This window comes from Coprinopsis cinerea (assembly GCF_000182895.1).
Source record: "Coprinopsis cinerea okayama7#130 chromosome 5 map unlocalized cont3.5, whole genome shotgun sequence".
Lineage (NCBI taxonomy): Eukaryota > Fungi > Basidiomycota > Agaricomycetes > Agaricales > Psathyrellaceae > Coprinopsis > Coprinopsis cinerea.
Genome location: NW_003307540.1, coordinates 682,778 through 705,505, shown reverse-complemented (window position 1 = coordinate 705,505; position 22,728 = coordinate 682,778). Strand labels below are relative to the sequence as shown.

Here is a 22,728-nt window from a genome sequence, read left to right as displayed (position 1 = left end):
AGCCATCAAAATGACTGTCCGCTTTTGGTAAACCCTAACCTACGTTCAACTCACCTGCTCAGGCATGACTTCGCCTTGAACCAAAAGTTCTAAAACACGTTTCGCAACCTGGAATACTCCATTCCTGTTCTATTCATACCATTTCACGCGGCTATGGTTGATACGTGGTTCCTGTTCCGGACAGCTCTGGCTAGCTTTGCAAGCTGCACTCGCTCTGTGTCTTTTGGGTACAGAGTTCGATTCAAGACTTGGCCAGCGAAAATGGATGTCTGCTTTGTCTGGAACTTTGACGATCTCGGCACAACTCGAGGAGCTTCTGACCAAAACTTGATTCACCTCATTTTGACTCTGGTTCTCCTATATGACTTAGACATCTCTCCGACCATATTAATGACGGTTGACTTGGCTTATGGGTTCCCTATCCGTCGTACCCTGCACACCCACTCGTTACTCGCCCTGTCACTCCCCGCCGATTCCAACCAATCCGTAATGACCACGACTGTAACCACGGGAAAGAGCCTTCCGACCATCCCTACTTCCTTCCTCCACCCCTCACTGAACCTCTCCAAAACCACTTCACGACACGCACTTAAGCGTAAATGCAAACATGCTCCCACTTCGACAGCTACGCCGGATGATCCACCTCCAGAGTTGCTATCCGGGAAATCAACGAGACGCAAACCAGCTCTATTTCGCTCTTCTACTTCGGACGAAGACATACGAACTATGCTCGCCCGAATCGATGCAGCTATTGCCATCACACCCGCATCCCCTTTGCAGACCGAGGAGTACGGGCCTATAGGAGAGTACGACCACCCGGGATCTGGATCGAACCCGAGTCCAAGTCCGAGATCGAAGTGGGTTGTCGGTGGGGGCAGCGGAAGCGGAGGAAGCAGTTCAAAGAGCAGTATACGCACTGGCAGCATCGATGGTGCGACAGACCCTCTTCGCGGTAGGAAACCTACGAAGCGACCCTCTCTCAACCGGGATCGATTTGAATCTGAATCCGAGCTGTTCCCTCTACCTCCCAGTCCCAAGTCGAAGACGAAGGCGAGGAGCGGGGGAAAGGAAGACTTGAAACCGGGAGGTCCTGACGACTCCAGGGATGATCACGACGAGGGAGGAGGGGAGAGCCCCGTGCAAGCGGAGGAGGTACCCCATTGGACAGCTGTATTGGAATCGACCATCTCCACCCCAATTTCAACTCCCCGGCCACACCTCAATGAAAGAGGGTCAGAGAAGCGGCTCAGTTTCCCCCTCTCCTCGGGACCTGGAACGGATCCAGACACTAGCTGCAACTCATCAGCGCCAGAGTCGGACGCCCTTATCTACGAAACAACTCGACCTCCTGCTACCACTGGGTCGTACCTTCTGGAGACACGGTCTACACCTACGGACGTACCTGAATCTGTGGAGACTGGAACGGGGGATGAGGATGCATATGCTGATGCCAGCTCGGAGAACGAACCTGTCCCCAGTAGATGGAACCACAGTGAAGCGGATATTGAAGGCTACAGTTCAACAAACGTCGAGGAGATCTTTCGGTCCATCTTTACCAGGCCTCGTATCTGAACTCTGGGGATTTGACTCGGGACTTCATTGTATTTTTTTTCTCGCCATTTTCGCTTTCTGAGTTTCGGATTCTGTCATCCTCTTTGCGGTGCTATGCAATGCTTTGTTTCTGCTGCCTTTTGCAACTCTTTCTAGGATCAATTATTGCTTTTCGTTCATCCCTTTGAGTCCTGTATTTCGGTCGTTATAACAACCTTCACCGCATATTTTTCTGTCCAATCTCTCGTCTCGTCCTCCTCAATTGGCTTTGCAAAGGGATTCCGGGCAAGTCCGATCAAAATTGATACTGTGCCAAGTCTCCTTTTCGACTCTCAACCAACCACAATATTGACAGACGCCTTTCATCCTTTCATGTTTGCCATTCACTAATACGGTGTGTCCGGCGCTATAAATATGGTCCAAGAATGTCAAGATAGTGGCAAATACGCTTCATCCCACACCCTCCAGACGCGATATTTGGGCCTCGACATCGCGTCCTAACCCGACGAGCATTCTATGGCATATGCCAGCCTCGCAGCGACGGCCAACTTTCCTCGAACTCCCTGTAGAGATCAAGCAACGTATCATCTAGATCCTCGTCGGTGAAAACGGGGGTATTGTTGACCTCCGAGGACTAGCGCTAGTGTCATGGGCAACCTATTGCCTCGTCCTCTCCACGCCCAGCGCGTGGGTGAACGTCCATTCGCCCATTACCTCCCCCGAAGGCTGGTCCTCGCTGCGAAAGAAGATCCTACGACATGCGAAACTATCCCGGAACATGGAGATGTCTTTCCACCTCACTGTTGAACCATCGGCAGGCCGAATCAGCAAAAAGCAGAGCAACCGCATAATGCACGCCATCCTCAGCACGAATCACTGGTGGAAACTCGTTTTCGAGTTGAACTCGGATGAGAACTACCATACGTGGATCCTCTCGTGGTTGCACAAGTTTGCTAGCGGTCCACACGGAGCATCTCTCCATGGTGTGCGCCATTTCGAGCTGAGCTTTCCGACGGGCCGCATTACTCCCCAACTCACGTTCGAGGACAACGTTATCCCTCGAGCTTTCCCTGGTCTGGAGACGTTCATCATCAACACTCTCGGGCCAATAGACGACGGTTCGAACTTTCTCAGACGCCAGGTCACACCCTTGAGTGATCTCAAGTGCCTACACTTCACCGCATTTGTCATGGATCGCCACTGCTCGCGAAGTACTGCTGCTTGATGTCGTCGACTTCCTATGCGTGCCAAGAGTTGTATCCGATATCCCCGCCCGCCGCTCCAGGCTGACCAAACTAAAGCTCAAAGATCACGGCCTCTGGGATACGGCTCTTCAACTGTCGATGATCAGGCTCCCTACCCTCACTTGGTTGGAACTCGAATGCCAAGAAACAGTCCCCCTGATTGCCCAGTTTGTACAGGATTCCAACTGCCAGCTTCGCCATCTTACGCTCAGAAACGTTAAACTCAGCGACGAGGCAATTGGGGCACTACTATCCACCTTGCCCGATATCGAATCTCTGGAGCTCGTCGTCCGATACAATTTCAATGGCTCCCTCTTCCAACGACTGATGAAGAGCCCCGAGATTGCTCCTAACCTGCAAAGACTCGTCGTGTTGGCTTTAAGCCGCCTTAAGCTCGGTAATGAAGGCGCCCTCAGTGAATTTCACGACTTCGCCGCCCGTCGAAAGTTGAAGTTCGTCTTTTCAGCGAACAGTTTCGTTTCGAAGTAAGGAGCTTTCTACCCTACACATATGATAGAAGCCAGAGCAGCCCTTCCATATGTTTAGGATCTGTGTCTAGGGAAATAGTACCATTGCGTACTGTATAATACTTAGCTTTTCTATCAGGCTTTTATTCCAGGTTGTCTTTCTACACTGAAAAAATTGACTTACTCCACGCTTTCAGGCGTGAGTTCTGTATCAATTGGAGCACCTTAAATCAAGCGCCGCCAATAGTCAAACTTCAAAGGCCTTTTGACGTCGTTTCACAGAAACTGCTGGGAGGTCACTGGAAATAGGGGCAGCCGCGCGCGGGACGTGATGCGACGCGCCGAACGGGAATGCCTCTGCGCCGAAAGCTGCTTTACACTTGTCATCGCATGCTACGCTTTCGAATAGACCTCCTTTAAGTGATGCATGACCCCGTTGGTGAATCCATCTGAGCCCAAAGCCTTGACATCAGAATTAGGCGTCCGTTGGACGTAAATCAGCGAAGGCGCTCGTACGCTCGTTTTTGGGGACTGCGCAAGCGCCGGTACGCCTACTTTGCACGTTGCGCCGTGACAAGAGCACATTGAGCCAACACCAGGTTTTTACTACTTTCACAAATAATGAAATGGGGTAACCAGCCTCGCCAAACTCCTTTAAGGCCGTCACGAAGCTCGCTGTTGCGCCAATTGCGATTCTGTAAAGTGGGTCGACTCTCGCACTATCCAGCAATTCTACGGCTTTATAACCCGTAGCTCAGCGTAATATCGTCTCTCTCATCGTCCCCTCCGGCACTCGGCTGTCGCGGACAAGCAACCCAAGCCATCAAACAAAAGTGTCTGCACGTGATGCTGCTCGCTGTCGCGTCTGTTATGGCGCCGAACAAATTGAAAAATCCCATTTGGGCGCGAGTATCGTACGAGTGCGCTGATCATTCCACACAATTCAAAAACATACACCAGTCAAACCCACTTTCCTTACCTCCCTTCCTCCACTTCCTCCTCCCCCTCCGGTCTGGTCATTATGTCTTCACCCAAAAAGTCGTCGTCTTCAAAGCCAAAGGCTGCGGTAAATGAGAGCAACTTCTCGGCTTGGGTCATGAAATGGGTGACACGACTTTCAATGTTGGGCGTCATCTACACCCTCTACACCTTCTTGGATTCCATCAAGGTACGTTCTTCTCCAACACGTCCACAACCTTCCTATTGACGCTGTTGTCCAGCACCGGTGGTACATCTTCGACCCTGAAAGCCTGCACCAGCTGTCGCAAGCAGCCATCGCTGCCCACCCCAACGACACAGCAGGCATGATCAAGTACATCACCGCCAACCTCACCGCGACCTACCCCTCCAACAAAATCCGCATCAACCAGGACGTGAACGAGTGGGTGTTCAACAATGCCGGAGGCGCGATGGGTGCCATGTACATCATCCATGCCAGCATCACCGAGTACCTCATCATCTTTGGTACCCCCCTGGGCACGGAGGGACACACTGGAGTGCACACCGCCGACGACTACTTCAACATTTTGACTGGTGAACAGTGGGCGTTCTACCCCGGTGCTCTGGAGATGGAGAGGTACCCTCCCGGAAGCGTGCACCACCTTCCCCGAGGCCACGTTAAGCAATACAAAATGCACAAGGGATGCTTTGCTCTTGAGTATGCTCGAGGTGCGTTTTTTTCTCTCTACTTCCATTCGTTCGCGTCAAAATATTGACACATTGGTGTCGCAGGCTGGATCCCACCTATGCTTCCCTTCGGTTTCGCCGATACCCTCACCTCCACTCTCGACTTTGGCACCTTCTGGCAGACCGCGGTCGTCACGGCTCGGGAGATGTTCTACAACCTCCTTATTGGCAAGATCTAAGCATTATGCTTTGTCTATTTATATACATACATATCATGCTACCTAGACACATTAGCCTATCAGTAATACATTAGAGTTGGATGACCGCGACCACTGGGACCCCGAGAGAAAAGCAAGTTGGCGATATGACGAGATCTACTCCGTCTTTCCCTTCTTCACCTGCGCCTTCTTCGCCCACCCAGTTCCAATCGAGTATGCAATAGTACCCAACAGTACCAACAACGCTCCTGTCCACAACATTGTTTCATCCACATCAACGGGTTTCTTCGCCTTTCCAGGCTCAACATCCAACCCAAGCATCGCTTTCACAACGCCCACAATCGCGCCAAACACACCCTCCGCCGGTCCAGAATGTAGCCCACCAAACTTCTTGACAAGCCAGTCCACGATAACGCGTCCTTTAAGGCTGATGACCAGACTGACGGCCTTGCGCACAACGAGGATGAGCGTGACGGTGAGTGAACTCACGCGAGTCGTGAGGCGGTTTACACCCGCTACGCACAAGAGTTGGGTGAGGGTGTTGAGGAGAAGTGGGCCGTATGGTTTGGGGAGCGATAGGGTTAATGCGTCGGGAGTCGATAACGACGTTGAGCTGGGATAAATAAAGGTGTTGTTCTTCACCACAGCTGGAACGAGGAAGTCGAGCGATGGTAGGCTGTACGGAGGTGGAATCGATGTCTTGTCCCCATTCGAAGACGGGAAGAAACTAAGAAGAGAGGAGATGAAGGGTACGGGGACGGTGAATAATGCTCGAGGAGTGTCGTAGTTAATCGTCGAGAGCTGTTGTTTGATGTCTCCAAAAAGCGGGAGGAACATAGGCAGTCCCAGGAAGTGGAGGTAGAACATGGATTCTTGCCATGTCGATGTTACTGGAGGGCTAGACGCCTTCTGGGCTTTGCCGTTCCCCTTCTGCTTAGGTGCAGGGGGGTTGGGCGCTGGCCTCCCGTATTTAGTGTAGGTCCAATCTTGGAGGAGCCCAAGGAATCCTCCGAACAAGAGGGCAAGGGAGAGTAGGCTGATTCCAGTGAGGTAGGCGTAAGGGTCTGCAGGAGCCGAGGATGTAGAGGGTTTATTGGGCTGGGACGCAGAGAGGGTGGTGAGGATCACGCCTGCCGTGACGAGCAGGACCGCGAAGACTTGGGTAAAGTTGTACCTGGGGTTCCAAACGGTCAAGCAAGCATTTTGATAGAACAGTTTGACGACGCACCTCTTCTTGGAGATAACTATGCCCAGGAGCATGCTAACAACTAATCCTCCACTACGGAAGATGATATGTACAGGCATGGGGATCCTATACGCAAACGCCGCGTTGTTTAAGAGCGAGAGGATGTAAAACAACGAAACTTGACCCAGATACGGAAGAAGGGGGATCCTACGAGGCTTGAACCGGGGTCCATACCGTGTCCAAGTAACATGCCTCTGCAGCCCATGCAACGAAATAATCGCAAACTGCAGAAAAGTAATCAGAGAACCAAAGTTGGGATAGGTCAGTGTCAGTTGCTCCAGAGTGAGTGCATTGGCACAACACCCCCCAAACACGAGGGAAAGTGTTGTCGCCCAGGAGGACAGAAGCGAGAGCATGGCTGCGAGTCGTTCAAATCGATGGCTGGGTAAAGGACATGGTCCAGGGTTTATATGTTCAGAAACAAGAAACGCGAGGCGAGCCTAGCGCGGGCCTGGCTGCCAAACACGTCGCCAATCAATTAAGCCACGTGAGCCAACTGATGGGTATCCTTCTATTTTTGGGTCTGGTTCCGCTCTCATCAATCTGCCTCGTTTCCTCTGAACCGCATTGATAAAATCCACTGAAGGGCCTGTACTAATCTTATCCATGCCTTGGGCGTGATACAACACCAACCACCTGGTACAAACACACCTGGTCATCTCAAAGCCGAGAGCTTTTTCCTTCAGGCGTATCGATCGAAACTTGTTTGTTCTAGGATGTCATCATCATGTTGGCCCTTTCAAAACACTCGATCGAACCCAACACGCCCAAAAACCACGCCCGGTAGGCTGAACTTGAATATCTTTTCTCCTCTTTGCCAAAGGGCATAGGCTAGTTCCAGTTGCCCTCCTCTCTCTCTCCTCCCCCTTTCCCTCCCTGCTCCAGGTCTCTTTCGCCACGGTCGTGCTTGGATAGTACTTCTACTACTACTACTTGTCCTACGACTCGTCTGAACCCCGGCGAGTAATCAAAGAAACCTCCCCTCTTTCGAGCGTTACCCCCCTCGAGACCCACGCCCTAGAGCTCACCAGGTTCCCTATATCTGCTGCTTTGCTTCACGCTCAACGAACAACACAACAATCTACCACACCGCTTTTCTCCACCCTCCTATTACCCCATCCATCCTTTCGCATTAAACAAACCAACCGAGGCGGATTACATTTTTCGACCCGCTCTTTACGATTGAATGGTCCCTACCACGGAGATGTCCAATGGCACCTCTACTTCCGACTCGCCTACGGTAATCCAGTCATCGCTTGCATCCACGTCTTCTTCTTCCTCTTCTTCCGCCTCTTCCAGCGGGAACGCCAGCTCCTCGTCTCCCTGCACATCCGCACCCTCATCCAACGCCAAAGCCAATGGCAGTAAATCGACCTCGAACATATCGAAACCTGCACCCCCTCCACTCCCCTTTGAACGCCGCCATCCCGCCTCGCTTTTACCCATCTCGTTCCATAATCCCCAGCTTGTCCATCTAATGGGCAAGCGGGTGACGATGGAGATGATCGAGTATATCGCTCGAAAGACGTTGAACGTTATCAAAGTGGACGGCGATCAGGAGACACATGGCGTTGACGGAGCTGGTGGTGACAACTCGACCACCAACGGTCACTCTGAGCCTAAATCAGACTCTTCGTCCCCTTCCTCCTCCTCGTCTACAGAGTCAAGCTCGTCGAGCATTCCTGTCAAGCCAAGGGTCACTTTCAAGGACGCTCAACCTCATCAGGCGAGAGTGGAGGGCGGGAAGGGCCCAGCTTCTTCATCGCCATCATCGACCAACTCAGTTCCATCGTCATCGGGAAACCCACCTCTCATCACGCTGAACAACTTCATTCTTGGCTTGGTCAAACAGTCCAACGTGCAAGTTGGAACCTTGCTAACGACACTCGTTTATCTCGAACGCCTACGGACGAAACTTGGTAACGTCGCCAAGGGTGAGTAGATCGCCTTCTTGGTCCTCCCGATCTCCTTTGCTGTGGCGTTCCCGAAAGTCTCGATTGAAAAGGTTTCTGACTCTGGTTTTGGTTTCAGGCATGGCGTGTACCCGTCATCGGGTGTTTCTCGCAACGCTGATCGTGACGGCCAAGTACCTCAACGACTCGTCTCCCAAGAACGTCCACTGGGCGACGTATGCTGTCTTGTTCGATGTTGCGGAAGTCAACCTCATGGAGAAGCAGCTTCTTTTCTTGTTGGATTATGACCTCCGTTTTGACGAAGCTGAGGTCTTGAGGACGTTCAAACCTTTCCTTACTCCTGTCCCGGAGAACGCTGGTGCGACTAGGGCTGAAGCTGTCGATCGTGTGGCGAGAGCTAGTAGGGCCCGTGCCCAAGCGCAAGCACAGGCTTCTCTCAAGGCTGTGGAACGCGAGGGCGAGAGGCGGCCGTTGCTATTGGTCTCCTCTGCGACGGATGCCAAAGCTGCTGCTGTCGAAATTACGAAACCTGTTCAACCTCCCGTGCCTACGATCTCACTCCCACCTACTTCTGTCACTTCCACGACACAGAATGCGGCTGCTTCGACTGCTTCGGCTATTATCAACGGTGTTCGAACTATTGCGCGCCGACTGAGCACTGCCCATCTTTCATCGTCCTCGTCATCTTCATCGGCGGCGCCTCCTGTCCCCTCTGCGAATACCTTGGTTCAACCTCCGGTGATGTACAAGTACCAGCCTGTGTCCACCTCTTCCACCAACCCCACTGCCTCGAGTTCGTCTGTGGAGCTTGCTTCACAGGCCAGCTCTGTTACCACCTCCACCGACATGACCTCTCTGCTTTCAGACAACACCGACTCCTCCTCGAGCTCATCTGAAGGGTGGACCAGTGACGAGGAACGCGACGAGAGGATGCCTGACGTTTCTGTACGTGTCGCTTCGTCCAACTCTGGCACCGGGATTGCTTCGAGGTTCGGAGAGGAGACGACTGCCGCTCTGCAGGCTATCGAGGACGAGAAGGAGCGTATCATCTTGTCTGGTAGTCTCAAGGATCCTTCGGCCAAGACTTGGCTTAATAGGAATGGAACGATCACTTCTGCTCCTTCCGCGAAGAAGGGCATGCGTCATCCGAGGAAGGCCAGCGATCCATCTGTGCAACCTCCCAAAGTCACCCTCATCGCGAGTTTAAATGAGGCTCAGAAGACACCTCTCAAACGACGTGGACCTCCTTGTCGAGACTCCAACAATCCTACTTTTGCTTCGATATCCAAAGGGTCGACCTACAGCGACAAAGGACCTTCGAGTTTGAATACCAGCTTTACGATGCCCCAGCTTTCGGCTAGTTCGAGCGCCTCGCTGTTGTCACAGGGCTCTGGCACGTCGGGTTCCTCTACCACCAACCTGCTCAGTGGTTCTCAAGGGCTTTCTTCCTCTATTTCGTCGTCGACAGCAGAGAAGGTCTATGGCGATACGCCGACCCGTCGACCTGTTGGACGAAGTCGTTCTGGGACGATGACGAACCCTCTCTTGGCCAAGATGGATGGTGGGCATGGGGTTGATGCTTCTGAGAGCTCGAACTCGGGGCTTTCGAGCTCTGGTCGTTCTACGGGAAACTTCTTGACCCGGATGTGGGGTGGATTAAAGACCACGCAAGGGCAAGCACCCACTGCTCCGACACAGTTGAATTGAAGCGATGACAAGCCGCCGATATGGTGACGAAGATGTGGCTACACTTCGCACGCCCAGATGACGAGATCTTTCATTTCCATCTCTCTTTTTTGGCCGCTCCAGCCTTTCTTATTTCCCATCCTGTCATTACAGCCAGTCTCTAGTTATCTGTCCATTCATTTTTCTCTTCTTATGTCACGGCCCCACCCTTCCCTGCGTATTCAGCTTAATTCCTTTTTCGATGCTTGGGATTGACGGTGTATAATCCGTTTTATGGCTTTTTCGAGGAAGTCTTTGGTCTTTTAAATGACCCCTTTATTTTACAGACTTCTTCGCATACACAAGTTCCCTCTTCCTTCATTGCATTTGTATCCTTCACTTCTTCACTCCTTCCGCCTATTTCTGTTGCTATATTCACCTCCCACACACGGATTCGATGCCAGATACGAGATGTATGGTGTCGTTTTATCATCCTCCTCTTTTTTGTTTCACTTGTACCTATTTGCTACCTGCTACATCCCCTACCATTATGCACGACGCTTCAGTCCTATCGACAAGTCCCAATTTGTACTATCTACCCTACGAACCTACTATCGACACGAACTTGTTCTACTATTCCATTCTCTCCGACTCCTCTTTTTCAACCTATCCTAGGTATCATTATTGGATTATTATTTTTATGATGCATATGTACACCTCCGACCTTTTCTTTTACTATCACTACCTCTTCTTTATCTACTATCCCGTTGTTAGTAGACTTTTTGGCTCTATGCTAGTGAGGTGTGAGATTGTTTTTTGTTGGTTGGGGAGGTTTGTCTTGGTCAGTCACTTGAACAAGCGATGGGGATGCTGCAGCGCGCCCAAGAGTGGGATTGAAATTCGACTGTGGCACCCTTCAGTTTTAGTGTATGAAATCCGTCCAACTTCAAACCCTCTCATCGTGGCACTGGGCCACTGGCAGGTCTTGATGACCGAGAATACGGAGTTCAAAAAGCTGCTGGAGAGTTCGTTGATGCTTGGCTGAATGCACCAGAACCAGACGAAGCAGCACAGTGTGCATAGCGCCCTCCTAGCCACTGATCTCCATACTCCAGCCCAAAGTGGTCAGACGGCGTCCAAGGCGTCAGAATCGCCGTGCCCGTCCAGTCGCCACTGAGATCTAGACTAAGGTGGCGCTTCCCCCACTCTCGCATCGAGGTTGGCGAAGCTCGCGTGAGACCCATAAAGATCAAGGCCGCGAGCATGAGACAAAGTTGAGCAACGCCCAAACCCTTTTCGAGAGGGAGATTCGACGACGCGAGGGCTACAAGGGACCCGAATCTTGCATCCCCAGACCCTAACAGTTGCGCTACGCGCCGCGACCAACCCAACTCTAACAGCCGCCGAGGGCGGCGGGGCAATCGAGGGGGAGGAGGCGCGAGCAAAAGAGTGGGACGATGGCGTGATCCCAATATTCTGTCCCAGTCCCACTCCTTTTCTCGCCATGGCTAAGCCCAAATGATGAACGCATAGCATTACCGTTTTTGGAATACGACTTGCCTGATCGGAATGTGGTCTGACTTTTGATTCGGTGCATTGAATTTGCAGATATTTACAAGATCACAGGAATTCCATTAGAAAAACACGTATTATGTAAGAACATAGTGTGTGCACAAGGCACGATGTACATCAAATTCATAAGAACGAGAAAGTATAACGATAAATACTTAGGCAGCTTAAAAGCTGTGATGATGCATCTAATTCAATGGCCATGGCAAGCAATAGTGTAAATATGTCGACCTGGAGCTTTGTCCAAAGGATAAGTGAGCATAAGTGAGGGTACCCAAATTCCCACCGGGCTGGCGCCTCGGGTCGTTAACGAACTCTTCCCAAGTGTCTTTGGGGAACTCGTATACTTTGCCTTCGTAATCGGGACACGTTTCTACGACGATCTCTTTCAGTTTGGGTAAGACCGTACCCGTCTGGGATCTGTCAAAAAGCATGCGGAAGAGGTGGTGATCGGTGCCTCCAGCTGGAAATGTCAAATGCAGGTTGACCAAATGAGGCAAAGCCACCAGCAGTCTGACCAAGTTCTCGTTGGAAAATGAGAAATTCTTGAGAGTGAGGGAAGTGAGCTTGGATCCGGACTCGTCTACCAATCTCAAGATATCGTCGACCAAGGAGCCTCCGCTTGGGGAGCCGCGATGCCTGAAAAGAGCGAGGTTGTGTAGACTTGGAAGGCGGAGGGATTGAAGCTCGTCGCGCAAGAAAGACAAGGGTCCGGCCAGCCCCAGTAACTCCAAGGACGACTGACGAGTGATTATGGGTGTTTCGAATCTAGACTCCGGATCGGGTACAATAGTATGGGTAATGAGTCCCAATCTCTTTAGACGAGGTGCATGCTTCAGGATACCTCCCGCCATCAGTGCTGGGGCCGAATAGGCGCTCCCGTGAACGTAAAGTGATTCTAGAGTGTTGGGGCTATTGGCCAGTCCATTGATCAGGTGTCGTGCATGAAACGTCAGTTGGATCAAGTTCAGACGTTGGAGCCTTGGGAAGACCCGAGATAGATTGTAGTTTTCCATATCGAGTGCGGTGAATCGGCTCACACCATCCAGAATGGGAAAAACGAAAAAGTTGTTCACAGCAGTAAAGGGCGAGGTCTCCTCCCGGAGGGCCAGACTGCAGAGCTCGTGGACCCAAGTTTGGACGACTTTTTGGGGGTCAATACCTCTGGCATATATCTCCAGGGTGCTAAAACGGTCGGCCGATAACACAACACGAGCTGCAATTTTCCGTATCATAGTGGGAGAGCATTCCGGTGTCATAGAGACTCCAAAGCGTAAAGTTCTGGTTCCTGAACGCTCGAGCGCCAGATCGAGGAGTGCATAATATGACGGCAGACACCTCTCCAGGCCGCCAACCTGCAGGTTTACTGTGGTCCAAAGAGTGGGGTCACCGAGGATAGCATAGAAGAATTGGCGAGAGACTCCCATCAGCTTGATGAGCTCGTAAATGCTGAAGGGCCTGGAGGAGATAATACGTGCGACAAGCTCTGCAGGCAGAGACTCGATAAGCGTAGGTTTGTTGACAAGAGCCTGCTTGGAAGACATTATGAAGGTCGAATGGGGAACTTCTGAAGGTTTCTGGTGGGGATGTATCTGAGAGTGCTGGCCTTTATATATAATTTCGGTGAATCTGATGGTAGCTCCAGATAACAATGGGGTGCCACTTCTTTCTCTTGAAAGTGTCACTGACAATGGGTAAACTGAGCGTGCCAGAGAGCAGGAAAAGTACCATTGTGTCGTTTTGCAGGAATGGTAATGGTTGGGAAAATTACCATTGTCAATTTATCCTGCATATGGAGAGTGGAATATGTCTCTTCCTATGTTGGTCAACATTGAACGATCCTCACTCGGACGACTGGGCCCAGTTGATTCACCTACCCTGCCCAATATGGCCCGTCCCGGGGGCTATTCCAATTGTCAGAGAGAACATACTCTTAGGATCTAAGGAATACGAGTCTAAGAGAGCAACGTTTCTCTAATCGTGAGATCCCTCAGGCTAAAGACCCGAGTGGCATTCCAGCGCTTAATGGGCGCGCCTCCCCCCAGCGTCAGGTCGTGAGTCCCACGTGACTAGTTCCCGACGCGCGCCCGGAACGGAAGCAGTTCTGCGCGGTAACGTCACGGTCACGGTTTTACGATTTTGTGTCTTACCTTCATGTTCTCCCCTTAATTTGTCTTCCGAAGCTAAGCTCTGGTTGGAAAAAGAATAGGCGACAATGCTACGACGAACTGTGGTGAATGGGTTCCGGAATGCTCCACGAGTTCGACAAATCCATACGAGGACCAGCGGCGGCAGAGAGGGTTTCCAGCAGTGGAGGACTACGAGGCGGTCTGCGGCCGTTATCGCTGCGGCCGTAATAGGCACGTCTGTCTTGTACTCGGTGAGCGCAAAGGGAAACCTGGTGCACAACGATGTGCAGAATGGTGACCCGCAATGGAAACTTCACGCCGGACTGGCCGATGGCGCCCTCGTCAAGGACCAGGAAACCCTGAGGTCACTCGTCTGGGGATCCAATAGGTTCGTGATTTAATCTTGACTACAGAGCTTCCACTAATACTCTCGAATGAACCAGGTCAAAAATCTTGTCACCACAAAGTACATACGACGACTCCATTCGCGCTCCTGCAGTCGCACTTTGGTTGGATGGCGTTGCTCTTCGCGATCTCCAACTCCACGAACGTTACGGAGCCTGCGTTGATGCTAGAGGCGACGTCTATCAGTGGGGCGATGGATTCTTTGGTGACCTACTTGCCGGACAAGCCTCTTCAACCGGGAAACACCATGGGCCCAAATTGACGCTTAAGGGCAAGAATATCACCCAGCTGCAATTGACAGAAGACAAGGTCTATGCTTTGAGCGCATCGGGACATATTTATGTGCTCGCCGCTAAAGCAGAGAAACAAACATTGGCGCCGGGGAGACCTACGCCCAGTAGTGACGGTTGGTGGGGAACAGGATGGCTCTGGGGTGAAGACCAAACTATTGACTTCGTGAAGTTGGAGTCGAATGAAAAGCTGGACTGGGGAGAGAAGTACGTTTCTGTTTCCTCCTCCATCTATGAAGTCATGCTCAACGCCCATAGATTCACGTCCCTCGCAGCAGGTAACAACCACCTCCTCGCCCTCACTTCCAAAGGCCGCACCTTTGCACATCCAATCAATAAGAAAGCGAACCGCCATGGTCAACTAGGATTCCGTAAATTCGCCATCCCTGACCCGAGTGCCCAGATCACAGGACAGGATTCGCACCTTCACGTCGAACTCACACCCAAATCTCTGGCTGACCCGTACGGCAAGGCTTCGCGAGCTGTGCGTGTCAAGTCAGAGGTTCCACCTTACGAAGATGACCTCGCAAACATCGACGATTCCCCAATTCGGTTCTGCCCCTTCATTTACGAATTGCCGGTGCTTAAAGGAGTGGACGTTGCGCAAATTACAGCAGGTTCGAGAAGTAGCTTTGTCAGAACGACTACTGGTCGGGTGTTGGGATGGGGCGCCAACGAGTTTGGGTACGTTTTCCGTCGGGGTTTATGCACCCGTAACTTAGCTGAGCCTCGTGTCACAGGCAAATTGGACTGGGAAGCAATGTCGCTTTGGACACCATCACTGTCCCCACTGAAGTTGTTCTGTGGCGATTGACGCCTGGAAATGTGAAGTCCTCCTGCAGGGCTGTTGCAGCTGGTAAGTCATGTTATCAATCCGGTACTGCTGGCCCTTACTCAATGATCTCACAGGAGGAGACTTGACTGGTTTCATTGTCGATCGGGATAGCGAACGAGAACCTGAATACACGGAATTGCTCATGGCTGGCAACGGCCAATACGGCGGCCTGGGAAACAACACGTTCAGCACCGCTCAGAGCAGTCCGCTGCGAGTTAAGGCGGTGTCTGGCCTTCATCAATGTAAGGTTCATTCTTTTCACATCTCACATCCTGAGTCTCACCGAGATCCAGACAACGACCGCACCAAACAACTCGACGCTATCAAACCCAACGACATTTCCATTTCTCCCACTGGCCACGTCCTCCTCGCGCTCAACTCTTCAGCCGACTCAGGCGGGGTTGGTGGAAGCGACGTCCTCGTATGGGGCCGCAACTTTGATTCTGAGCTCGGAAACGGCAAAAAATCTAGCATCTCGTCTCCAACTAGGCTCGAAGTTCCGGTTGGTGAACGCCTGATGTTAATGAAGAGGAAGGCGAAGGAGGTTAAGGATCTGCATGGGAAGACGTGGAAGACTGGTGTGAATGTTGAGCAGAGAGTGGCGACAGGGTACGGAAGTAGCGTGGTTTATTGGAAGATTTCAGCTTAACAGATCATCGGGCTTATGGCCACCGTCTCTCATGAGGGGCCAACTCAAGGTTCTTCGAATAAGTAGTATATTGTCTCGCGATATATATAATTAACCCCACTCATCCGCATTACTGCGATCCAGAACTTAAATAACACACTCCTACTGCCTTATGCTATAGCAAAGATGACACGACCATATCTCTGATTATCCGCCCCTTGCCATCTTCTGCGTTCTTCAACGTCGTCGTGCCGACGATACCGTTGTACCCCGTCCTCCTCATCCAATCCTCGAGAGACAGCGTCCCAGGATGCACACTGCGGATCCAGTCGAAATCCCTCTTGACAACATCATCCCTCCACAACGACCAAAACCCTGTAAAGCTTTCTCTAATTGTCGTTGACCCATCACCTAAGTTCTTCTCGTTCGCAACGGGGCGTTCGTGGCCTGAAAGGCAGGCGAACCATTGGTCGAGGGAGAGACGGCGGTGGATCGCACGCTTCCCGGTCACTTTTTGGAAGGTATCGACAAGGTAGTCCCAGGAGACCCAGTCGCTGGCGACGAAGAGCTCGCGTCCGGAGGTTTCTGAGCGGTGTTCGAAGACGTATCGTGCCCACCAGCCTAGGTCCGATAGAGCGATCATAGGGATGTGCCCATCTTGTATCGGGCTTGCGAAGACGTAGGTACCGTCTTCACGGATGTTTAGTGGTCCACAGAGAGGCTGTGAAAGGAGCGATTAGTGCTGAATGGAAGGGGTGGACTGCGCAAGACATACATATTGCAACATCTCCATGTACACAGACGTCGTCAACGACGTCCAGCTCATCCCATCATCCGTAAACGAAGGTTGGGCTTTCAGCCAGTCGTTCACAATGCCCTTGGCATCATGGTGCTCAGACTTGTATGTGGGGTTATAGTTCCCTAGCTTGCTTCCATAGTCGAGATTACTGAACACCCAATGTCGCATAGTGTGTGTTCGACGTGCAGTTTCGTAAAGCTTAATAGCCGCCCAGATTTCCTTTTCTTCGCCGACAGTATAGGTATCGGTGTTGATAAAAGCGCCGTAGCACCCGTCCATGAAGTGTTTGGCAGCCTGCATGTCATAGAACGAGCCTGGATACAGGATTGTCCGATAAGTCGCAGAAAGAATAGCGGGGAAGGTGACGGGGCCGACCTTGATAAATTTCAGCACCCATGGCTGCAAGCGCCTTTGCTCTCTTGTTATTGGGATCACGGGTCAGAGCGCGGACGGCGAACGGGGAGGGTGTGCCATCCGGGCTAGGCGCCAATAAGGACGCACAAACGTGCATGCCTTGAGCGCCGGTAGCGCCAACGACCAAGATGAGTTTCTTCTCCGGAAGCATGGAGTACAAATGAGTAGGATGTGCGGACGAGATGGGAGGAAGGGGAATGGACCGCTAATGCGCGATATCACTGAGAGAAGAAGTTCGAGGGGGATAGAGAATGTCAGACCACCCAGAAATGACAGAGATTAAATAGCCCCACGAAGGCAGTAGGATAGATCACACTCGCCCTACCGGTGGAGATCCACCCATCTATCCATTCATCCGAGATACCTGGAGATATCATCATCCAAGAAAAACAGGGGCGACGACGTATCATGTAAAATGCCACCTATGTGACCCACCAATGGCACGCGATCGATATCGTCAGGGTTCTATTTCGAGCTGTGAGCAGAACACTTCGCGACCCTGAAGGTCAGTGGGGATCTTCGGCCGGGATCATTTCCGCCTTCCTTTCTTTGGCAGGTGCACGTTCTTAGCGAATATTTCCTCGACTTTTCCGCTCCCCCGGTCAACCTTGAGTTACGGATTGAGTCCAGTAGAGTTGAAGTTGAAGTTCAGCCCTTCAGGTTGCGTGATCCGTTCCGACAGGGTAAGCCGGGGTCTGGATGGAGGAGGGACCAAGGTGGGCTAGCTAAAGTCAAACAAGATTAGTATAGGTCAATGGAAGGCAAGTTAATCTAACATACAGTCTTCAAAGACTTACTAACCCTTGGAGCATGCTCTCTCCAAAGAAGTTCAAGCTTTGAGGCTCACCGAGGGCCGCCCTGCACAGGATTTTCATTTCGCATGCAGCGGCTGTTGTGTTTCTATGGATGAACAGGCAGCTAGAAGTTGGGCAGGTGACCTTGCGTGTCGTGGTCAGTAAAAGGTAGGCGGAAGGGAGAAGGCCAGAAGCGATACACGCAAACGCCTACGCTGAATGTTATTCTCCGATGGTTGCCAAAGAATCCAACAGGTTACAGCACCGGCCATTACAACGGTGCGCATGACCTCTTATCTAGCTCTATTCCCGTCGGCAGACAGACCTGATCGTTCCCTTGTCCTCTGAGGCAGTGGAATTGGGGTGGTAGTGATCAACCTGAACCCGCCAAAGCTCCAAACCCTGACCGAGCCTCAAGGAACAGCTTCAAAGGCCGGTCCAGGTTCGATGCCGCCTGTGAGAAAGGAACAATAGGATGCCTCTGTCAAATGACGTTAGATCCTAAAGAACAGGCCGGAAGAGGGAAAAAAGAGATGTCACCAGTTAAGATTGGTCGCCGTGCCCGAGGCACGAGTTTGTCATGTCCATCTTGGCGAGCTATCTCCTCCCGAAGTACATGCCGAGTTCCCACCTCGATTGTGGACATGGAAAAGCGCTGTTGCTTGTCTGGCCTTCCCGGGTTTGAACATGGTTCGACCTGGCCGTAACGGAGGTGGTCATCTAGGCATTCTCCCATCGCACTCGGACTGCCCGTGTATGATGTGATGCCTCGCTCCACACTTGCAGCGACAATAGATAAAAACTAGACAGGCCATCACGGTACAGTTTTATATATCCAAAGCACAACAATCAGCCTCTCAAATGCACAAGGGCGTTAAAGTGAATTGACCTATCCTCCAAGCTCGCGCGTTGGTCGGAGCGTGTCATGGCGTTAGCCAAAAAGGTCTGGAGCCAAAATAGTTTTCTCTTCAGAGCGTGAAAGACGATCCCCGAACGCCTTTTGCCACAAAAGCCTAGAGAAAGAAAGTTGTTACAATATTAGACAACGCATCTAGTCGTTTCATTGGTCACGGATCAGAATCCATTGCACAGCTCAGACAGGGGCAATTGAGCGAAAGTTGAGAACTTGCTGCAATGCCGGGATCGTCTTGCATCGCCAGGGAGAATATCGGTACTGGAGCAATCGAAACACAGCTTAGTCTTCTCGCAACGACCGTTCGATTCATGCAATAATCAAAATCGCGTTATTTTGATTGTTAAGATACTGCAATAGAAGGATTTCCAGTCAGCTTCTGGATACCAACACACCAAAAAAGTCACGCCGCTTACCTAGAGGGAATGAGACACGAGAAAGAAATGACACTAGCACGATACAAAGAACATGATTAACAAAGCAAAAGGAACCACAGAAAAAAACTAGGCTTCTTGTCCAGTCGCGACGTTCCAGATCTTCTTCAACATATCAGCGCCAGGATCCTTCGCACCCTCAAATTTGGCAAGTGAAACCGTGTAGAGTGTGTTGACATATGTCCGGAGGTATGGGGCGTACTAGAAATCAGAAAAGAAAAAGAAAAATCAAATATCAGTCACCGCAAGTCGACACAAAGAATCCGCGGAAGACTCACCGCCCGGCAGAATTGCTTGTACCAACCCCAGGTCTCCCATGCGTTCCACTCGTCCCTGCCCCATGAGGCTCGGTTCTCCCAAGCAGCCTCGTCGATGACAGTGCGGGCATGAGGGTTCGGATTACGAGCGGTAGGTGCGGGAGCCAAACTCTCCACAAACCCTTCCAAAGTCCTCGACAGAACCATTCTCTGCTCTTTTGTGAGACTCGAATAAGCCTTGAGGGCCGTGACGAGCTGTGGATCGTCATCCTTCTCCTCTACACAGATATATCAGAACGATTATGTCGTAAATCCCTGAGTCGAGAAAAAGACGAACCTTCTTTATTCTCGACGTCCATGTCCATATCATTTCCATTCTCCGCCTTAGCCTTACTCAACGCCCTCCTCTCATCCGCCTCCTTCCTCAACTGCATAACCCTCCGCCTGGCAGCAACAACCCGTCCATTTGCTTTATCAATGGCAGCCCGCAACAAATCCCACTCAAACGCACTAAGATTCATCGGTCCTCCAAGCTCACTCAACTGGCCTACTGAGGCACCATTGAGGAACGTCCAAGCCACGATATCGGTAGGATCGACGATCTGGTACTGCATAAGCTTGTCAAACACGATCCCGACCATTTGGCGGTTATGTTTCCAGAACGCAGCAGCAGCGGAGAGGATCTCAGTCCGCGCTTCAGGATTCGAGCCTGCGGTAGCAGTCGCGCCTGTGGTGGTCGCTCCAGGGGCGCTCGCACCCGCGAGGTTGCGGAGGAGGGGGAGGTAGCGCTCGATTGCGTTCAGCAAATGTGAGAACGACCGCGATCCGATTTGAAGGAGTGATTGGACGGCGATGGAACGTACGAGCGTGTCGACGTTGACGTGACCTTCTTCGGACGACTCGAGCTTGGTTCGCAGTTCGTCGAGATGGGAGATGACGTCTTCTGCTTTGGCCCTGCCTCGGAATAGGTTGAGGATAGCTTCGGCCGCATCATGGTGAGGGTGAGCTGAAAGACAGTCAGAAGCTACCCTATGCCTAAAAGAAGACTAAACCTACAGGCATCATACTCGAAGGCAGGACTGGGGCCCTCAGCTGGGATAACATACGCATCCGGACCCTGCATCGGTTCAGGGAGAGTCTTGAAGATGCGCTCATGATACGCCAACCGAATCTCAAACTCAATAGCTCTCCTCATAAACGCACGCTTGGGGTGCTGAACAGTGAGCTCCAAGTCGGGTATCCTATCGCCAGCATTAGCCCACTTCTAGCATCGACTGAATCAAGGATCAAAAGAGAACCATACCATTCCTTCCAAACCCATTGGAAACCAAAGTTGCTCATGTGGACCGCGAACCACTCCGCAAACTTGCGGGCGGCTTCAACGTCCAGTCCCTCCGCGAGGTTGTGGTACAGGCGGCGTATGGACTTTCCAACAGCCGGTCCTACCGTCGACGGGGATAGTTTGCAGATTTCGGTGATCAAACTGATATAGTAGATGGATTTGCGGTTAGACTCGGGGAGTAGGAGGTACGTGGATAGGATGGTCTAAAAAGCAAAGTCAGCCATTGCATTCAGTTCGAGTTAGAAGAGACCAACCTCAATGATCGTACTCTCCAACTGCCAATCCTTCCCGGGAGCTGGTTCAACAGCGACGGTGGAACCAGGCCTGGGCTTGAACGTTCCCGGAAGGTTCCACTTGGGGTACTCCAAAAGCAAACGCGCACATTCCTTCCTGTTGACTTCAAAGATATCCACAATATCCAAAATGGCCGTTCGAATCATATAACCGATGGGATTGGTGTAGTCGGGAGAAACGTCGCTGGGGAACAATCGGATGAAGTACTCGGGCCATTCATCTTTCTTGACGAGGGTTTCGCCCTCGGAAGTATCGGGCGACATGGCATCGAGTTCGATGGCTTCGGGTGGAACCAGCACAATCGGAAGGTCGTAGGGTCGGAGAACAGAGGGGTCAAAGGGAGGATAGATTTCGTATGGTCGAGGGAGGCAGTTTTTGGTCTCTTCGAAGTTGGTCTCGTCGAGCGCCCTCAGGGTGGTCAAAAGCATGTCGAGAAACTGGAAGCTGTCAGCGGCGGGGAGGTGATAACTGCCGGGGACTACTCACCTCGATAGAGCCTTCTAAAGGGGGACTCTCCACTGACTGGGTGAACGTGGGCGACACGAGCCATTTCTCAGAAGAAAGGGTGTCGTTGTACTGCTGAATGGAATTGATGATTTCTGTCGAAGAGATTGCAGAGTGCGCTTTCAAAGCAGGTCCTCCCTATAAAGCCGTCAGACACATTCCTCACGAATATATAAAGACTCACAATGAGAAGACCCTCTCCCGCACACAAAGCCGCCCGCTTCGCCCTTCCATTTGAAACACCAAATTCGTCCAACACCGCGGTAAAGGATTGCAACAAAGCCAACATAGAATCAGCAGAAATAAGTTTCGCAACTGTGAGATGCGCAAAGAAATGTATCTAAAAGCCAAAAACGTCAGATTCTCAGTTGAACACGAGTTAGGCGCCGGATACGGATACGCACACATAGGCGCACTTCCCTCCATGCAAGTTTATCCACATAACCTTGGAATCCTTTCCAGAAATCCTCTAAAATCAAACGGCCCAAAGGGACTTCGTCTTCTGTCGGCGTGTCGCCCTTGTTGTGGAGAACACGGAGAAGCGTTGCATAGTGGGGGATTTTGTAAGGTTGTTCGGTGACGCTGCATTCCGTTCAGGCCAATTAAACTCTGTGCTGTAATATTTAGGCAATACGCACCTAATCCTAAAGGCTTCCGACAAAAGGGGGATATTCCGTGGAACATGGTCCCGGATTTGAGTTTCTAACCTCACCAGCTCTTCGTTGGCGTCCTGAAAGTAAACGCGTTAGACTTCCAATATTCCCAAGAATATATACATTCAAACGCACCACTTCACCAAACTTGATAATGGCAGACTTCAGTTTATCGTCCGGAGTCTCCACCGGTTCATGCCGCTGGTTATTCCAATCATCTAGCAGAGAGAGAGAATTCAATTCAAAATCCATCCTCAAATAAACCACTAAGTTCAAGTTTCCATACCTCTGTACCGTCTTCGACCACCATAATGACCTCGTCTCTCGTAGCTCATTTTGAGAATTTCAAAGTTGGGAGCTCAATACGTTTAACCAGAGTTTTATAGCTTGGGCGTCGTGGACTGTCGTGGACGACGTCAAGAACGCCGACAACGACGAACGATGCTCTGAATGCAGAAGTCACATGGTCTCCTTTCACGTGACCGATTTGATGCTGGAGTCCCGAAAAGGAAGGGGTCGCGACTTGCCGAGCCGCGGA

General features: G+C 51.5%; 10 protein-coding genes across 10 annotated transcripts; 5 read left to right on the top strand and 5 right to left on the bottom strand.

Moving 5' to 3' along the window:
* Positions 1 to 261: 261 nt before the first annotated feature.
* Positions 262 to 1,572, top strand: CC1G_09959 (hypothetical protein; the record flags this gene model as incomplete). The annotated part of the gene is made up of 1 exon (XM_001841215.2): positions 262 to 1,572. The coding sequence occupies one exon, from the start codon at positions 262 to 264 to the stop codon at positions 1,570 to 1,572; it is 1,311 nt and encodes a 436-aa protein (XP_001841267.2).
* A 502-nt stretch (positions 1,573 to 2,074) lies between these two features.
* CC1G_09960 (hypothetical protein) lies at positions 2,075 to 3,284 on the top strand (the record flags this gene model as incomplete). Its single annotated transcript, XM_001841216.2, has 3 exons — positions 2,075 to 2,132; positions 2,190 to 2,705; positions 2,764 to 3,284. 3 exons carry the CDS (start codon positions 2,075 to 2,077, stop codon positions 3,282 to 3,284), a joined length of 1,095 nt encoding a protein of 364 aa, XP_001841268.2.
* A 996-nt stretch (positions 3,285 to 4,280) lies between these two features.
* Positions 4,281 to 5,217, top strand: CC1G_09961 (C-8 sterol isomerase). Its single transcript, XM_001841217.2, has 3 exons — positions 4,281 to 4,430; positions 4,483 to 4,930; positions 4,994 to 5,217. The coding sequence occupies exons 1-3, from the start codon at positions 4,284 to 4,286 to the stop codon at positions 5,125 to 5,127; spliced, it is 729 nt and encodes a 242-aa protein (XP_001841269.2). The 5' UTR covers positions 4,281 to 4,283; the 3' UTR covers positions 5,128 to 5,217.
* A 163-nt stretch (positions 5,218 to 5,380) lies between these two features.
* On the bottom strand, positions 5,381 to 6,708 carry CC1G_09962 (UDP-N-acetylglucosamine transporter; the record flags this gene model as incomplete). The annotated part of the gene is made up of 2 exons (XM_001841218.2): positions 5,381 to 5,406; positions 5,463 to 6,708. 2 exons carry the CDS (start codon positions 6,706 to 6,708, stop codon positions 5,381 to 5,383), a joined length of 1,272 nt encoding a protein of 423 aa, XP_001841270.2.
* A 1,139-nt stretch (positions 6,709 to 7,847) lies between these two features.
* On the top strand, positions 7,848 to 9,972 carry CC1G_09963 (cyclin; the record flags this gene model as incomplete). Its single annotated transcript, XM_001841219.2, has 2 exons — positions 7,848 to 8,286; positions 8,384 to 9,972. The coding sequence occupies 2 exons, from the start codon at positions 7,848 to 7,850 to the stop codon at positions 9,970 to 9,972; spliced, it is 2,028 nt and encodes a 675-aa protein (XP_001841271.2).
* A 1,715-nt stretch (positions 9,973 to 11,687) lies between these two features.
* Positions 11,688 to 13,043, bottom strand: CC1G_09964 (hypothetical protein; the record flags this gene model as incomplete). The annotated part of the gene is made up of 1 exon (XM_001841220.2): positions 11,688 to 13,043. The coding sequence occupies one exon, from the start codon at positions 13,041 to 13,043 to the stop codon at positions 11,688 to 11,690; it is 1,356 nt and encodes a 451-aa protein (XP_001841272.2).
* Positions 13,044 to 13,714: 671 nt separating this feature from the next.
* CC1G_09965 (hypothetical protein) lies at positions 13,715 to 15,807 on the top strand (the record flags this gene model as incomplete). Its single annotated transcript, XM_001841221.1, has 5 exons — positions 13,715 to 14,016; positions 14,072 to 15,007; positions 15,064 to 15,179; positions 15,233 to 15,400; positions 15,452 to 15,807. The coding sequence occupies 5 exons, from the start codon at positions 13,715 to 13,717 to the stop codon at positions 15,805 to 15,807; spliced, it is 1,878 nt and encodes a 625-aa protein (XP_001841273.1).
* Positions 15,808 to 15,961: 154 nt separating this feature from the next.
* On the bottom strand, positions 15,962 to 17,150 carry CC1G_09966 (nmrA-family protein; the record flags this gene model as incomplete). Its single annotated transcript, XM_001841222.1, has 3 exons — positions 15,962 to 16,507; positions 16,562 to 16,899; positions 16,961 to 17,150. 3 exons carry the CDS (start codon positions 17,148 to 17,150, stop codon positions 15,962 to 15,964), a joined length of 1,074 nt encoding a protein of 357 aa, XP_001841274.1.
* Positions 17,151 to 17,655: 505 nt separating this feature from the next.
* Positions 17,656 to 18,482, bottom strand: CC1G_14558 (hypothetical protein; the record flags this gene model as incomplete). Its single annotated transcript, XM_002911080.1, has 4 exons — positions 17,656 to 17,724; positions 17,797 to 17,917; positions 18,119 to 18,137; positions 18,425 to 18,482. 4 exons carry the CDS (start codon positions 18,480 to 18,482, stop codon positions 17,656 to 17,658), a joined length of 267 nt encoding a protein of 88 aa, XP_002911126.1.
* A 727-nt stretch (positions 18,483 to 19,209) lies between these two features.
* CC1G_09967 (cap binding protein 80-PB) lies at positions 19,210 to 22,525 on the bottom strand (the record flags this gene model as incomplete). The annotated part of the gene is made up of 12 exons (XM_001841223.1): positions 19,210 to 19,341; positions 19,419 to 19,675; positions 19,735 to 20,403; positions 20,454 to 20,638; positions 20,701 to 20,942; positions 20,994 to 21,470; positions 21,520 to 21,675; positions 21,722 to 21,877; positions 21,942 to 22,119; positions 22,176 to 22,267; positions 22,326 to 22,408; positions 22,477 to 22,525. 12 exons carry the CDS (start codon positions 22,523 to 22,525, stop codon positions 19,210 to 19,212), a joined length of 2,676 nt encoding a protein of 891 aa, XP_001841275.1.
* Positions 22,526 to 22,728: the final 203 nt, after the last annotated feature.

What these genes read in the sequence shown, in the direction of transcription:
- CC1G_09961 (XM_001841217.2), top strand. Translation starts at nt 4,284, where the DNA reads ATGTCTTCACCCAAAAAGTCGTCGTCTTCAAAGCCAAAGGCTGCGGTA. An exon ending in CCTTCTTGGATTCCATCAAG is followed by an intron (nt 4,431 to 4,482) that starts GTACGTTCTTCT and finishes GCTGTTGTCCAG; the next exon opens with CACCGGTGGTACATCTTCGA. An exon ending in TGCTCTTGAGTATGCTCGAG is followed by an intron (nt 4,931 to 4,993) that starts GTGCGTTTTTTT and finishes TTGGTGTCGCAG; the next exon opens with GCTGGATCCCACCTATGCTT.